At 41.6% G+C, this 18,138-nt stretch overlaps 1 protein-coding gene across 1 annotated transcript in view; it reads right to left on the bottom strand.

The window, feature by feature from the left end:
- Positions 1-12,654, bottom strand: part of LOC126203534 (ankyrin repeat domain-containing protein 6-like) — a 36,418-nt gene extending 23,764 nt beyond the window's left edge. Inside the window, exon 1 of the mRNA XM_049937859.1 lies at positions 12,513-12,654. Coding sequence (XP_049793816.1) covers positions 12,513-12,565 — 53 coding nt within the window. The 5' untranslated portion in view covers positions 12,566-12,654. The remainder of the gene's footprint in view (positions 1-12,512) is intronic.
- Positions 12,655-18,138: the final 5,484 nt, after the last annotated feature.

Raw genomic sequence — 18,138 nt, 5'->3', positions numbered from 1 at the left:
GAGCAGTCTATCTGCTCAGCTGGATGACTTACCAGTGAGGCTAACAGTCAGCTTCCTCTGAGTTGTCCACAGAAGTAGACTAGCATTCAAGACAACAGACTGTTCAAAACAAAGCGCAGATGAAAGATACTGTGGACCAACAGTTATGATGGTGTCACAAGCGACCTATTGGATAAGACAGTGTAAATACATAACAACCACTTTCACACAGAAATTAGAAGTCAATAATCTTTAAATGTACTTAATGTGATACTATAAACGAGATGATGTTTGTAGCTCATATGTTAGGGACTGGGCTGTTAGAGGCACAGATGGTAAACTGGGAGGACAGAAACATCTAAACTGAGAACAGAAGAAATTTCATGTGTGTAAGGAGCACAGAATATGGGATACAATGAAGCAGTTTCACTGAAAAATTTAATTTCCATAAAAATATGACACAGACTGAAACATTACCCAATAAATGGATTTAATTGACATCTGTCAACAAAGGCCTTCTATGAATATTAAGTAGCATCTGACCTTGAAGTTGAATGATTGTGTGAGGAAGAGCAGTAAAGTAGGCAGACATTTACATACACATTTCACAGAGATTCGGAATTTCGGCTGTACCACTGTGAATTCCTCCACCCCCACAATGTATACGAACGTTAATGATTTTTTATTTTTCATGGAGGTAAAAAAAGGATGTGGGGCTGTACCCTTACGCTGCATATTGTTTTCAAGGTGGTGTGGGTGGGGCCTGCCGCCATCTTAAATAGCCCAAAACATTAGCAAGCAACAGCTGTCCTAAATACTGAAAATGACAGTGTTCGTATCAATAACGTAGTGTCAGGAAGGCAACTTCGATCGTTCTCGGTTCAGGAAAGAATTAATGCATGCTATCAGATGTTGTATATCTCCATGCCGAATAGTTCTCGTTTTCTTGTATTGTCAGCTCATTAGTCTCACTGTGGTTTACACATCGTCCCACTTTAAAATCGTATGTCTGATGTGTCATTCAGTGTATGGCCAATTATAATATTTTAAAGCGTAAAAGAAGATAAAATTTTTCAAACATGTTCCAGTATTGTGCAAGACTATGAATGTGATTGAGGGAATAGTCTCAAACTCTTAGGCCCTGTAAAACTGATATTTTACATTAACATGTATGTAAAACAAAATTGTGTTAGTAACGATAGCCTAACCTGTAGGTCTACGTTTCCAACCATAGCTTATTTGCTTCTTTTTCCGAAAAACTTCTCGCCAGTAACTAAGTCAACTTTATTTAGAAATAACCAAACGCAACTGGAATGTGAGTCTACTTTGATCATCTGCATCATTTCACTTTTGAATTGCATTTTGAGATCCTTTGTGATAAATCAACAGTCAGTTGGCTAGTTTGATCTTCCATGTATCAGTCATTTTATATTGACATCAATCTTTTTTGTAAATATGCGTATATTCTGATCATTTATTAGGTTTTTTTTTTTTTAATTTAAGTTTTAGTGCCAGAATGGTGACTGAGTGAATGAATAGAGGACTCCGATACGCTTACTGATTTTACATAATACCAAAATGTTACTCAGTAGTTCTTAGCCATAACCATTTACACATTACAATAACAGATAATCTTTTGCGAAACAAGAGGAGTAGTCAAAGACAAAAGTTTTCAGTCTAGTCTAAGATTTTACTCTGCTGTCTGTCAGGCACCTAATATCAGTTACTAAGCGATCAAAAATATTCCTTACAGCTTTGTGAACCCTGTTTGTGCTACAGACAACCTTAACGCGGCCTAACATATGTCTTATTATTCTTGTGGTATAGCAATTATGTACATCATTGTTCCCTTTGAATTGCAGTGGATTATTTACAATAAATTTCGTGAGGGTATTAGTCGTCAAGGGGATGGATCGTTATTATCATACCGAGCAGTGAGCACGCACGACGAAAAAGTGTCCACATAAGTTTTCAGCCAAAGCTTTCTTCTGAAAAGAACAAAACGGCAAACACACAGATACACAGACGCAGACACACACACACATACACACACACACTTTCACACAATCGTACACACAAAATTTCCACACGCTTGACCGACGGAGTAAATGCGAGCATTTTTTTTCTGAAGACATGTCACTGCAATGTATTCCGTGGTGTTAAACTATGTTAGTAACAATTTCTTGATTTTTATGAAACATTATCACTGATTCTGATGAAAATTAATCTGGGTGAAGTCAAGCATATATGGTAATCAGACACTTTTATAGACCACTCTAACATTCTGCGTGGTGTCTGTTTCTTCTATATCGTGTCTCCCTACCACTTTCGCGCAACGACGCTCTGAGCGTGTTTTTTAGGGAATTGACTAGTTTGAACCTGGGACCTGTTGCTGGTAAGGAGACGCCAGACCACACATGACATGTAGAGTTCAGAAGAGTTCAGTGAGACTAGCGATGATATAACCAAATAATGATTTCAGCGTCAGCTCCACTGCACTCCCTGTAAAAGAATCTTAATACTAACTAAATTTAGTGGAAGGGGTTCTAGGCTTTCCTATTTTTAGTTAGCTGGTAAAATAAAGTCGAAAAAGCAGTTAAGTTTACCATTGGAAATTTTATTCTACATACAAAACATTGTTTATAAATTGCACTATTGATAAAAGGAAATGTTTTAATACAGGATGGTAAAAACCGACTGCGTTCAACAAAAATGTGAACGAATATTCCCTGAATGGGTTTCCAAGTTCTACAAATGGATCAAAGGATGACCTATGCCATATCAAATCTATAATCTAGGTTTAAATTAAGTTTCACAAAAGAGAAAACTATCAAAATGGTCTACAGTGACCCTCAATTATCTTCAATTACTTATCTACCTTGTCGTAAATTACAGTGGCTGATGTGGCTTCTCAAAAACTATATAACAGAAAAATCATCGCGTTTCAGATTTTTGCTTCAAGTGGCAAATGTGAACACCATGAGCTTTAATTGACGATCGACACTAGTATTACGCAAAAAAGGGGGTGCAACAGATGAGACTTCTGCAGTTCTGAGTGAAGCTTTATGCGCTCAAAAATGCGGCATCGCGTGTGTTCATTACCTTGTCGGTGTTCGTCAGGGGGCGGAGGACAGCACAGCTCCGCTCACCTCGCTGTCTCGGAAGGATGTCCTAACTTCTCCTTACTACAATTTACCGAAGTTGGTTTAAAAAAGAAACTATCTGGCTGTGTTTTCATCTGACCAATCAGGGTCTCAATGTTAACCTTAAGCTCCACCTACAAAAATTCTGTCTATCCAATGAGAAACGTTATACTTTTCGTGATGGGGCAATGTTTTTAAAGTTTGCAACGTAACAGAGACGCGAAAAAGTCTCACGCTAACACTTGCAGCTGGTGTGGTCCTTCAGTGTTATCGTAACATCTATACTGTTCTTTTGGAGGGCTCTATCTTTTAACATGGGCTGGGGGGTGGTCCTAACGTAACAGATACGCGCAAAAGTCTCATGCTAAAACTTGTGGGTGGTGTAGCCCTTTTTGTGTTATCGTAAGATCTATACTGTTCTTCTGGAGGGCTCTAGCTTTTAACATTGGCTGGGGGGTGGTCTTGACGTAACAGAAAGGCGAAAAAGTCTCACGCTAAAACTTGCGGGTGGTGTGGTTCTAGCGGTTAGCTGGCGACGTGGGTGTCCGTCCGTCCCTTATCGTAGGGCCTTCCAGCTTAACACGGTTCTGCTCTCGGCTTCTGTTCTCGTTTCTCCCTTCGGAACTGCGTCTGTCCCACGGTGGGAAGGTATGACACGCATTTAGGCATTCTTGTGTTAGTCTGTGGTATTCCAGTTGCTCACTCGTTACTCGTATTACTTCGGTTAATTTAATGTCACGATTTATTCGGAGCTATGTGACATACTACTGGATTTGCTTATCATGTCAGGGTTTTCATGGAAGGTGTTGGATTTGCCTGACACCTTACACCGCCGTGGTGCTGTTGTGATGGGTGCGTGACGTCTGGTTGCCAGGTACAGTTTGGGAGAATCATGCTATCAAAACTGGTGCCAGAGAGAGGGATTTGTGCGACATTCTTGTCCAAAAATTTACTTGGAGCAGATAGTCAGAGAAGCAACTGCTAAATGTAACGTCTTTGACCTGCTACCAACAAACAGACCTGACCTTATCGAATCAACTAACGTAGAGGAAGGTATCGTTGAGCATACGGCTATGATAGCAACTATGACTAAAGGTATTACAAGAAATGTAAAGAAAGGCAGGAACCTATCTTTGCTTAGGAAGAGTGACAGCCTACAAATTACAGAGAATCTGAGCCGTCAGCATCAAATATTCAATGATTTGGAGCACAAACGAAAAAAAAATCGTTCAATACGCCTTAGACTAGTAAGTTTCGAGCAAAATCTTAAGGTACAGGAATGACGCACCGTGTTTTAATAGCCGTGCTAAAAAACTGTTGTATAAACAAAGAGCATAGATTCTAGAGAAGACAAACGTACCTAACAACCAAATGCTGAACGAAGTGGAAATGATCATCAGATAAGTGAAGCTGTCAGGGCCTTTGAAAGTAAAATTTTGCAAATTGCTTGTAGTAAAAAACCTAAGATGTTTTGGTATTACGTAAAATCAGTAAGCGTTTCGTAGTCCTGTATTCATTCACTCAGTGACCATTCTGCCGCCGGCCGGAGTGGCCGTGCGGTTCTAGGCGCTACAGTCTGGAGCCGAGCGACCGCTACGGTCGCAGGTTCGAATCCTGCCTCGGGCATGGATGTGTGTGATGTCCTTAGGTTAGTTAGGTTTAATTAGTTCTAAGTTCTAGGCGACTGATGACCTCAGAAGTTAAGTCGCATAGTGCTCAGAGCCATTTGAACCATTTTGAACAATTCTGCCACTGAAACAGAAGATGACAGAGAGATGGCCGAAATACTGAATTCGGTCTTCCGAAGTTGTTTCACCATGGTCCCTTGTTACAACCATCGTACGAACGTCGAAAGGGCATATACTGAGATAAGCGATAGCGGAATGGAAAATCAACTGCAATCGCTTATGGGGTGGGAAAACACACGACCAGATGATATACCTGTAAGATTCTGCAAAGATTATGCGAAAGAACTTGCTCCCGTTCTAGCAGTAATTTATTGTAGATCGCTTGAGCAACGAAGCGTACCTAGTTACTGGAAGAAAGCGCAGGTTATTCCACCGTTCAACGCAACATCATCGTAATGGGCTTTCGGAGCCGAAGGCCCACTCATGTACCCTTGATGATACGTCTAGATACGACCCTCACAGATGACACGTACGTTAGCATCGTGTCTGATCACCTGCATCCATTCATATACATAGTGCGTTCCAACAGACTTGCGCAATTGCAGCGGGTCAATACGACGCCTCACACGTCGAGAATTGCTACAGAGTGGCTCCAGGAACACTCTTCTGAGTTTAAACACATCCACTGGCCACAGAAGTACCCAAACATGAACACTATTCCAGAATAAGATTTTCACTCTGCAGCGGAGTGTGCGCTGATATGAAACTTCCTGGCAGATTAAAACTGTGTGTCGTGCTCTACCACTTGCCCGCGAAAGGCAAAGGTCCCGAGTTCGAGTCTCGGTCCGGCACACAGTTTTAATCTGCCAGGAAGTTTCATGAACATTATTGATCATATATGGGATGTCATGCAACGTGCTGTTCAGAAGAGATCTCCACCCCCTCGTCTCTTATGGATTTATCGACAGCCTTGCAGGATTCATGCTGTCAGTTCCCTGCAGCACTACTTCAGACGTTAGTTGAGTCCATGCCACGGCATGTTGCGGCACTTCTGCGTGCTCGCAGGGGCACAACGATATTAGGCAGGTGTACCAGTTTTTTTGGCTCTTCAATGTACTATGTGCTACATAATGAATGACATTGATATCTACCTGACGTTAAACCTAGTGCGTTACGTAATTATAAATTTTACCATGTACATTCCGTTTAACAATACTGATTGTGTTTTGGGATATGTATTTTATTGTGTCATCTTACAGTGAGAGGTTACTGGTTTTTTTACATAGTGATCCACATTGTGTTATTTCTGGGATGTGTCGAAAATCTATAGAGACCAAAACGTTATCCCAAAGACCAGGACACAGCCAACCACGTGTGATATCAAAAGCAGAGGACCATTATTTGGCGATAACGACACGACGGTAGCGAGTTACTATTGCACGGCAATTGGCACCTGACCTCACAGCATGCACTGGACGAGCTGTATTGAGGCAAACCGTGCACAGAAGGCTTCGGCAGAACGGCCATTATTGTCGGAGACCTCTGATGCGACTTCACAGAAGGGAACATCTAGAGTGGAGTCGTCGAAATCCCACCGCCACGATCGAACAATGGACCAACGTTCTTTTCGCGGATGAGCCTCAATTTGGTCCAGAGAGTGATTCTCAACAAAATTGCGTCAGGAGGGAAAGTTGAACACGATTTCTCGACAGAAACATTGTGGAAAGAGACCTATATCGAGGAGGATCCCTAATGGCGTGAACAGGGATTTTTTGACCACTCAAAAACTGTTCAGTAAATAGTACAGGTGAATCGTGACTATATCTTGGACCCTCACATGCGGTTGTTGAGGGGTGGTTTGGACCCGGACTTCGTATTAATGGACGATAATGCTCGACCTCATAGTGCACAGGTGGTTGACGTATTCTTGGAAACGAACGATATTGCACAGATGGCGTGGCCTGCTCGCTCTTCCGATTTCAGTCCCACAGTGCCATGTCTGGGATGCACTATGGAGACAGGTTTGAGCACCTCAGCATCCACCAACCACTCTCAAAGACTTGCAAGCAGGTTTGCAAGAAGAATGGACGTTATTGTCTCAAATTGAAATTGATGATATAATTAATAGAATGCCGCATCGTTGTTAGGCCGGTACAGCTGCCAGTGGTGGTCACACCCCACACTGAGCACATTAACGTTGCCGGAGAGTGTATGCAAATCGGTTAAGTTGGAAAAAACGAATAACATTTTTGCCTACCGTTATGCGTTTTGCAGTTGTTTGCATTCTGTATCCTTTATGTTGTTTCTAATTTACTGTCATTTGTTTACATTCCAGAATGAGATTTTCACTCTGCAGCGGAGTGTGCGCTGTTACGAAACTTCCTCGCAGATTAAAACTGTGTGCCCGACCGAGACTCGAACTCGGGATCTTTGCCTTTCGCGGGCAAGTGCTCTACCATTTGAGCTACCGAAGCACGACTCACGCCCGGTCCTCACAGCTTTACTTCTGCCAGTATCTCGTCGTGCTTCGGTAGCTCAGATGGTAGAGCACTTGCCCGCGAAAGGCTAAGGTCCCGAGTTCGAGTCTCGGTCGGGCACACAGTTTTAACCTGCCAGGATGTTTCATTTGTTTACATTGTTTTATGGCAAAATAAATGCAGCCTTGAAAAAATTTCCTTTTGTTGCTTTAATTTTGAACACCAATGTAGTATTGGAAGCCGACAGGTGACGGTGATGTCGATGTTTAATGAGTATTCGAGCGGCATCCAGTTGTGAGGGTTGTTGTTGTATGGCACTGAAGACTATCGATTTCATCGCTCTAATGCGCGGTTTCGAAAGGTGGTCAATGTTCGTGGATAAGAAACGGGGTTCCCTGTGCCAAAAATGCATCAGAATTTTATCCGAGATTACGTGAAGCCATTGGCGAGAGATCATCCCCGCACAGGACGGTAGCACGATGAGTCAAGGCGGTTAGCGTGTGTCACATTGAGGCTGCGGATCGGCAGCGCACAGGTCGGCTGTCCACTCCCTCCCTGAGACCAGATTGCCACCGTGTGTATTCTCGTTTCGGCAGACCAGAGGGGGATTCCCTAGGAATTATCTGTAGAGGTTGGTGTCATTCATCAAACTGTGTGGCACATGCAGTAGAAATGTTTTAAGGAAAACTGCGTCCCCCTGGGTTCCAGGTCTTCTCACCGATGGATAGAAGTGGCAGAAATGAAGGTATGCACTGGCTGGCACCCACCTGACCAGATACCGCAACGAAGGAGGCGCCTTTCTGCATCGCACTGTCGCCATTGACGAGACGTGGGCGCGAGCCTACGAACCTGGATGAAAGTGTCAGCGGAATTAATGACGTAACCCAGGTTCGCCACGTTGAGAAAATTTTGTCAGGGACCAAGCTGGATACAGATTATAGTCATATGGCGTATGACTATGAAGGTTTTATTCTTGCGCTTGCTGTGCCTAAGGGACTAACCGTTAACAGTGTCGATTTTTGGATCGACATCTGCGTTCTGCCATGCGGCATAATAGTCAACGCTCATGAGATGGTCGCCCAGTCGTGTTGCATGACAACGTACGTTCTTATGCCGCACCAAACGCCGACCTCATATTGTGTTACTGGGAGGTGTTGGAACACTCTCCGTTCTCACCAGACATGAGTGCTTGTGACTTCTACATGTTTCCGAAACTGAAGGAACACCTCCGAAGCCAGCATTTGCTGCGTGGCAACTGTTCCCCGCGCAATAGGGTGATACGTCGCTGTCATCAGCAAGGAATGCCTCGCCAACTGTCCCCATCGGCTTCCCGGGTGGCTACACTGAAGGAATCTCAAACAACTGTACCTGTTAGTTCATTAAATACTGCCCTCGTATAAGCAATCTCAAACATTCTAGTGCCATCAAGTATCCTCGACTTCCTTCATGATTCTAAAAGCAACTGTTTGCGATAATCACACAATGCAAAATTCTACTAGGTGGCTTGCTCTTTCATTTTCCCCTGGAACCAAGATTCCTACCACCCTTCTCTTCCTTTTCCTACTACTTTATTCCAGTCTCCAACCACAATCAAATCTTCTTCTCCCTTAAGTACCTAAATAATTCATCTTATCTCTCACATATTTTTAATCTCTTCTCCATCTGAGGAGCTAATTGATAAATAAACTTGTACTGCCTTTGTGGTTGTTTGTTTGGTGTCTGTTTCCGCTATGATAATACATTCACACGTAATTAGCAATATTTCTATTTTCTGATTCATCATTACCATTTTAGCTACTTGATTTGGTGTTGATGACCCTGTAATGACCGGATCAGAACTCCTGTTCTTGCTGCCACCACACTTCAGTGGTTCCCACTGTATAGAACTTCATCCTATTCATTTCCTTTTTTAGATTCTCTAACCTCCCTTCCACATTAACGGATCTACATTCCATGAGCTGGCCCATAGAATACCAATTTTTTGCTCCTGATGATGACGTCCTCCTAAGTAATTTCCGCCTCAATTCGTTAATGGGAGACTATTACCTCCGAAATAATTTAGTCATCATTGTATATCCATGTAGCAGATCTGCATGCTTTCAGCCGTTTGCAATACAATCACAGCAAGGCCATGTTGACTAATATTACTAGGCCAGTTCAGTCAGTCAAACAGACTGTATCCGCTGCAACTACTAAAATGGGTGCTAGCCCTTTGAGAAACTACAGGTTAGTCTTCGTTGTGGTTGATTGTGTGGTACCGCTATTTCTGCAGTTGAGGCCCACGAGTCACCACAGGGTCATTAAATCCATTTTTCTTGGGGAGGGGCGCTGTTGGTTATGAGCGAGAGATTCACAACCGATTCCAAAATGGCGAAAATTTTCAGCTGTCACTATACACGAAAGTGGTCCGCAAAAGTCGTTTAAATAAAAATATACAAATTTACGTGTTTAAACATACACATCACAACATTCCATATCGTCAGTTCGGGGATGGACATTATTTTTTATCGCTATTCCCGATAACTATTGCTCTATCGTTTCTTTTTTAGCACAGTCAAGACTTACATTCGCAACTGCATTAGTTAACAAATTTAAACTTTTTTCTGCATCTGCTTTGTAAATGGGTGGATTTACCTACTTTTGGGGTGCTGACTACACTGGTAAAATCAATATTTCACTATGACGTCACATTTCCTAGATACACAACAGAATAAAAAAAAGTAATAGCGAAAATTGATACGACAAAGTCAAACAAAAATACATATTCAGAACTTTTGAAATCAATACTATTTTGTACGTATACATGGGCATGATGCCAATAAAAGCTCCAAGTTAGTTCAGAAGATATTTGCACCTTTAATCGTCTTTGGTTTTTGAAAAATGCGACGACGGATCTCTTCTTTTGTTTGCCGTTTCATCACTCTCCCTAACAAGACCCCAGCAGTAGTCACCCATCACCAGAGTGTTCCAATGTCCTTGGTAACGGTGTTCCACGGTAAGAATGCCTTGGTGGAAGCGTTCACCATGCTCATCGGTTACGGCTCCCAAATTTTCCGGGAAGGAATAGAGGTGAGGATGTAAAAAGTGAATTTTAAGCGACATTCTACTCCCCATGTTCTTATAGTTGTCCAACAGATAATTCACAATAGTAACATAGTTTTTGTCTTTTGTGTTACCTAAAAGGCCCTTCACAATTGCTTTAAAAGAAGACCAAGCAGCTAATTGAATATCTGTGAGTTTGGTATCAAAGGTTGGATCTTTCAGCAATTTTCTTATTTGTGGCCCAACAAACATACCCTCTTTCAGCTTTGCCTCACTTAGTTTGAGAAACTTTTCTTTTAAGTGATTGAAGGCCTCACCTTCTTTATCCAGAGCTTCTACAAAGTTCTTGATAAGGCCCAACTTGATATGAAGATGAGGCAAAATGATTTTATCGGGCTCAACCAGTGGGGTTTTGTTCACATTTATGTTTCCAGGAACATATGCCTTCCTTATAGGCCATTCCTTGACTGTATAGTGGTTCTTGGTGTCACGGCTGTCCCAAAGGCACAAGAAGCAGCAGTATTTCGTGAATCCAGCCTATAAACCTGTAAGGAGTGCAACAACTTTTAAATTCATGATGCTTATTTTGATTGCCTCTGGCAGCAAAGCCATGTTTTCTTAGGTTTTTTCCATGTGTACTGCGTAAGCCAAAGGTACCGATGCAAATCCATTGCCATTATGCAGTAGTACTGCTTTCAAGCTGGTTTTACTGGAGTCAATAAATAGTCGCCACTCATGTGGGCTATGTTGTACACCTAGCCGAATCATCAGACCATTGACATCTCTACATACACACACTGAATTCTGCATATCGAAATATTGAGCGAAGGAAGCACCTCTTGATCTGAAACAGGAGATTTTTGTGCCTGGAGCTAGAAGGTTCCCGTTGTTGCAGTCTCGACCCCAAGAGTTCAGCTTGCTGTTTCGAAAGTTTTAGATCGTGAACAAGATCGTTCAATTCCTTTTGACTAAACAGCTGTGTTGAAGTGTCATTATATTGAGGGTAGTACTCTTCTATATGTTCAATACTTTCTGATACTTCACATGGTGTCTGGTTCCGTGGCTTTCAAGTTACAGACAGGAACCGGCAACCCCTCATCATGGGGCACAGGCAAATCTGAAGAGACATTTGGATACTTTATTTTAAGTCTAGTTTTGCTTGAATGTCCCGAAATATTTGTAAGACAGGAGAAACAGTCTGAATAATGGTCATTAGGCTCGCACCACACCATTGAAACAGCGAATGACATGGCTCGGCGTTTTCCTTTCAACCAATCATTAAGGTTGTAGTACACGTTATGCAGGCAATATGACATGCGAAATTTTTATCTTGATCACCAACAGGACAATCAAAATACAATTTATATGTATTCTCAAACAAATCAGTGATTGGTTTTCTTTGGGCTTTTGTAGTGAATTTCCCATACACATAACGAGATTTACTAGGTGCTATTTTTCTTAGCGTATGTTCTAAACACAAAAAGTTTGCACTAACAGGAAACACTCACTGAGGATCTCTTTAACACCACTGCATTACCACACCAACCATTTACTGACGATTTGTAGATCTTCTGTCTCTCCTCTGCCAATCAAAAACAAATAACTAAACAGCAAAACAGGAGAACATCAAAAAGCGAAATACTTAATACGAATAATAAAAAACCTTTAAAAACTCAAAAATGGTACATGCTAGAAAATTTTGAAAGCTATATTCGGATTCTACACACAAAAATACACACAAGTTGATGTGTCACATCCCAGATGCAAAATGGCTGTCGAGTAGTGTCATTTATTGACGTGAAATCAGTGTTTTTGGCGTTCCCATGACCTTTTTTAACCCGTTCTACACCCATTCCTTCCACTGTTAATTTAGGAAGATAGATTTCTATCATTTAAACCAGAAACTACATTCAGCACACCAATTCATTCACTATCTTTTGAAAACAATTTTAGTTCGTAACTCTTTTATCACGTAAGCACCTCGAGCGATTCATTTGTTTCTTCAGTTGAGTGTTATTCTACCCGTGAACCCAGAGAAGGTGGTACAAATTCATCTTGGTCCATGCCTACTGGAACGTGCAAATTTATTACAGGTATAACTTTTCCAGACATGTAATTCATAATCTCTTACTTATCAAGGTATAGTAAAGGAACAATCGATTTTTGGCTATATCACTTGGTTAACGACACCACAAGTCATACTACGCTTTTGGAAAACGTGCACGTGTAGTGATGGAACTCACCGGATGTGGGAGATTGCGACGTCATCAGGTGGGGGAGTGCTGTCGGCGGCCATGTTCAGTGCAGCTGTAGTGGGAGTCCGGCTGTGGTCGCTGTGTGGCTGCAAGGGAGGGCTGGGCGTGGGACTGCTGCCTGCTGCGGCTGCCACACTGCACAGACAGACAGACAGCGTGTAGGAGGGGCCAGAGGCCAGCTGCTGCTGACAGACTGTCCACACACAGACAACAGGTTACACTGCAGCAACGGGAGCACTCTATCCGCTCAGCTGGATGTGAATTAGTCTCACTTTAAAATCGTACATATGATGAATCATATACAGGGCTATTACAAATGATTGAAGCGATTTCATAAATTCACTGTAGCTCCATTCATTGACATATGGTCACGACACACTACAGATACGTAGAAAAACTCATAAAGTTTTGTTCGGCTGAAGCCGCACTTCAGGTTTCTGCCGCCAGAGCGCTCGAGAGCGCAGTGAGACAAAATGGCGACAGGAGCCGAGAAAGCGTATGTCGTGCTTGAAATGCACTCACATCAGTCAGTCATAACAGTGCAACGACACTTCAGGACGAAGTACAACAAAGATCCAACAACTGCTAACTCCATTCGGCGATGGTATGCGCAGTTTAAAGCTTCTGGATGCTTCTGTAAGGGGAAATCAACGGGTCGGCCTGCAGTGAGCGAAGAAACGGTTGAACGCGTGCGGGCAAGTTTCACGCATAGTGATGTGAAAGATTCAGTGTTTAAACCTCCTCTACCAAGAAACGTGCCAGAACTGCGAGCTCGCATCAACAATGCTTTCGAACTCATTGATGGGGACATGCTGCGCCGAGTGTGGGAGGAACTTGATTATCGGCTTGATGTCTGCCGAATCACTAAAGGGGCACATATCGAACATTTGTGAATGCCTAAAAAAACTTTTTGAGTTTTTGTATGTGTGTGCAAAGCATTGCGAAAATATCTCAAATAATAAAGTTATTGTAGAGCTGTGAAATCGCTTCAATCATTTGTAATAACCCTGTAGTGTGTGGCCAATCATAGCAATTGGCACAGTAAAATGAGATATAATTTTTAAAACATGTTCCAACATTGTGCAATGCTATGAATGTGATTGAGGAAGTGGCCTCAAACGCTTAGACCTTGTGAAATTGATATTTTGCATTAACATGTAAGTAATTTAGTTTTTTGGTAAGGATAGCCTAACCTATAGGCCTACGATTCCAACCATAGCCTATTTGATTGTTTTTGGGAAAAATTTCTCGCCAGTCAGTCATTCAGCTTTTTTTAGCAAAAACCAAACACAAATGGAACGAAAGCCTACTTTGATCATCTGCAAGTGTTAGCGATGATGACATTATGCATAATTCTACAAGATGACTGCGTCATTTATTTTTCCCCAGGATGCATGTTCTCCTAGTACCCTTCTCTTCCTTTCTGTACTGCTTTAATCCAGTCTTCCATCACAATCAAAATTTCTTCTTACTTAAGTACCACAAAAATACATATTATCTCATCATATATGTTTTAATTTCTTCTCCATCTCAGGAGCTAATTGATAAACACACGTCTACTGCCTTGGTGGTTATTGGTTTCGTGTTTATCTGCGCCATGATAATGCATTCATACGTACTTAGCAATATTTCTATTTTCTGATTCATCATTAGGCCGACTCCTGAATTTTAACTACTTGATTGGGTTTTGATGACCCTGTAATGGGCTGACTACAAGTCCTGTTCTTGCTGCCACCACACTTCAGTGGTTCCCACTATATAAAACTTCATCCTATTCACTTCCCTTTTCCGAGTATCAAACCTCCCTTCCAGATTAAGGGATCTACATTCCATGCGCTGGCCCACAGAAAACCAGAATACCAGTTTTGTTGCTCCTGATGATGACGTCATCCTAAGTAGTTTCCGCCTGGAGACGTTAATGGGAGATTATTACCCCCGAAATATTTTAGCCGAAGGTATACCATCATCGTATATCCATGCAGCAGATCTGCGTGCTTTCATCCATCTGCAATACAATTTCAGTAAGGCTGTGTTAACTAACATTACAGGGCCAGTTCAGTCAGCCATACAGTCTGTTCCTGCTGCAACTACTGAAATGGCTCCTGGTCCTTTGAGGCACTACGGGTTACTCTTCATTGTGGTTGCTTGTGTGGTACTGTTGTTTCAGCAGTTGAGGCCGGCGAGCTACCCCAGCTTCACAAAGTACATTGTTCTTGGGGAGTAGCGCTACTTGTGATAAGCGAGATATATGTATTCGATTCAAGTATGGGGAAAATTTTCAACTTGCACTACATACGAAAGAGGTCAGCAAAAGTCGTTTAAATAAAAATATACAAACGTACCTATTTAAACAAACAACATTCCGTATCGTTAATTGGAGGACACACATTATTTTGTATCTCTTTTCCTGGTAATTATTGCTCCATCGTTTCTTTTTGAGCAGTCATGGACTCACATTGGGAATTGTTTATTGACATGAAATCAATGTTTTTTTGCATTGCAATGCACTTTTCTTAACTTCTCCTACGCCTATTCCTCCCACTGTTAATTTAGGAAGGTAGAAATCCATCATTTAAACCAGAAACTGCATCCAGCACACCAATTCATTCACTATCTTTTGAAAACAATTTTGTTTCATAACTCTTTTCTCATATACGCATCTTGCATGAATCATTTGTTTCTTCAGTTGAGTGTTTTTCCACCTGTGAACCCAGGGAAGGTGGTAAAAACTCATCTTGGTCCATATATACTGAGACGTGCAAATTTATTACAGGTATAACTTTTCCAGACGTGTAATCCATAACCCCTTATTTATCAAGATATACTAAAGCAACAATCAATTTTTGGCTATATCACTTGATTAATGACACCACAAGTCTTATTATGCATTTGGAAAACGTGCACGTGTAGTGATGGAACTCACCGGATGTGGGAGATTGCGACGTCATCAGGTGGGGGAGTGCTGCCGGCGGCCATGTTCAGTGCAGTTGTACTGGGAGTCCGGCTGTGGTCGCTGTGTGGCTGCAAGGGAGGGCTGGGTGTGGGACTGCTGCCTGCTGTGGCTGCCACACTGCACAGACAGACAGACAGCGTGTAGGAGGGGCCAGAGGCCAGCTGCTGCTGACAGACTGTCCACACACAGGCAGCAGGTCACAACTGTGCCAACAGGAGCACTCTATCTGCTCAGCTGGATGACTTACCAGAGGCTAACAGTCAGCTTCCTCTGAGTTGTCAACAGAAGTAGACTAGCATTCAAGACAACAGACTGTTCAAAACAAAGCGCAGATGAAAGATACTGTGGACCAACAGTTATACTGGTGTCACAAGAGACCTACTGGATAAGACAGTGTAAATACATAACAACCACATTCACACAGAAATTAGAAGGTAATAATCTTTAAATTTACTTAATGTGATACTATGAATGAGATGGTGCTTGTAGCTCATATGTTAGGAACTGGGCTGTTAGAGGCACAGATGGTAAGTAGGGGGACAGAAGGATTTGAACATTAGCTGACGAACGTTTACGATTGCTTCTTGTCCTTTATTTCCGTAGTGTGCACGGAACAGATGTTCTAAGTACTAAAAATTACAGTGTTTACATCAATAACATAGTGTTGGGAAGGCAACTGCGATCGCTTTTCTGTCCAGGAAACAAGCAAGGCATGCTATCGTATCTTTTATACCTCCATGCGGAATAGGGTTCTTATTTCCTTACATTGTCAGTGCATTAGTCTCACTGTAGTTTACGCATCATCTCACTTTAAAATCGTATGTGTGAAGCATCATTCATAGTATTGTAAAGGGTAAAAAAAATGTAATTTTCTAAACGTATTCCAGCATTGTGCAATACTATGAATGTGAATGTGGGAATGGTCTCAAAAGCTTATACCCTGTAAAATCGCTATTTTACGTTAACAAGTATGTAATACACATTTTTTAGTAATGATAGCCTAACCTGTAAGCCTATGTTCCCATTTACAGTCTATTTGCTTCTTTTTCCGAAAAATTTCTCTCCCGTAACTCGATCAGAAATAACCAAACACAATTAGAATGCAAGTCTACTTTGATCGTGGGTTTCATTTTACTCTTGAATTTCATTTTGAGATTTTCAAAGTATATAAGCCTATACCATCCTTTGTAATAAACCAGCAGTTACTTGGTTAGTTTAATCTTCCATGTATCAGTCATTTCATATTAAGATCAATTGTATTGTAAATATACGTCCATGTTGATCATTTTAATTAAAGACATACATAGGTTAGCCAATAATTGTTACCCATAACCATTTACACATTAGAATAACAGATAATCTTTTTCGAAATAAGAGGAGTAGTCAAAGAGGAAAGTTTCCAGTTTTGTCGAAAATTTTACTTTGCTGTCTCTCAGGCACCTTATGTCAGTTGGTAAGCGATCAAAAATTTTGATTACAGCTTTGTGAACGCTGTGTGTGCTACAGACAACCTTAACGTGGCGTAATGCATGTACTATTAATCTTGTCGTATTGCAATTATGTACGTTACTGTTCACATTGAAGTGCAGTGGATTATTTACAAGAAACTTCGTGAGGGAATAACCGTACCGTGAAGAGGACAGAGTGCTACTCACACACCGAGCAGAGGCCATGCACGACGGAAAGAGTGTTCACAGAAGTTTTCAGCAAAAGCCTTCTTCAGAAAGGAAGCAAAGCGCGCGCACACACACACACACACGTTCATAGAATCGTACAGAAAAAATTCTCGCACAGTTGATCGATGTCTCCGGCTGTTCTAGCCAGATTCTCTTTTAAAGAGGGAGAAAATGCGAGCATTTTCTTCTGAAGACGTGCCACTGCGATGTATTCTGTGGTGTTAAACTATGTTAATAACCATTTAATGGTTTTCATCAAAAATTATCACGGATTCTGAATGAAAATTAATCTGGGTCAAGTCAAGCATCAAAGAGCGGTCAAAAACGGTAATCAGATGCTTTTATAGACCACCTGGGTGAGGAGCTGTGTGGAAGAGCGCTTACGAGAGAACTTGCACAATGTCGTAAGTAATTTTCCTGATCTTGCTGTTGTGATAGGTGTGTGACTTTACGATACCAGGTACAGTTCTAGAGAATCATGCTATCAAAACTGATGCCACAGAGAGGGCTTCATGTGACTTTGTTCTGAATGTCTTGTCCGAAAATTACTTCGAGCAGATAGTCAGAGAAACAACTGCTGAATGTAACGTCTTGGACCTCCAACCAACAAACTGACCGGAACTTACCGAATCAACTAACGTAGAGGAAGGTATCGGTGATCATTTGGCTATGATAGCAATTATCACTACAGGTATTAGAAGAAATGCAAGGAAAGACAGGAACCTATTTTTGCTTAGGAAGAGTGACAGCCTACAAATTACAGAGAATCTTAGCAGTCAGCATCAAATAGTCAATGATGAGGCCGTAGATTTGGAGCACAAACGGAATAAAATCGTTAAATACGCCTTAGACTAGTAAGTTTCGAGCAAAATCTTAAGGTACAGGAATGAGGCACTGTGATTTAATAGCCATGCTAAACGTAGAGGAAGGTATCGGTGATCATTTGGCTATGATAGCAATTATGACTACAGGTATTAGAAGAAAT

The sequence above is a fragment of the Schistocerca nitens genome, chromosome 9, assembly GCF_023898315.1.
Source record: "Schistocerca nitens isolate TAMUIC-IGC-003100 chromosome 9, iqSchNite1.1, whole genome shotgun sequence".
Classification (NCBI taxonomy): Eukaryota; Metazoa; Arthropoda; class Insecta; order Orthoptera; family Acrididae; genus Schistocerca; species Schistocerca nitens.
Note: the sequence above shows the minus strand (reverse complement) of the source record. Positions and strands in the feature narration are given on the sequence as shown.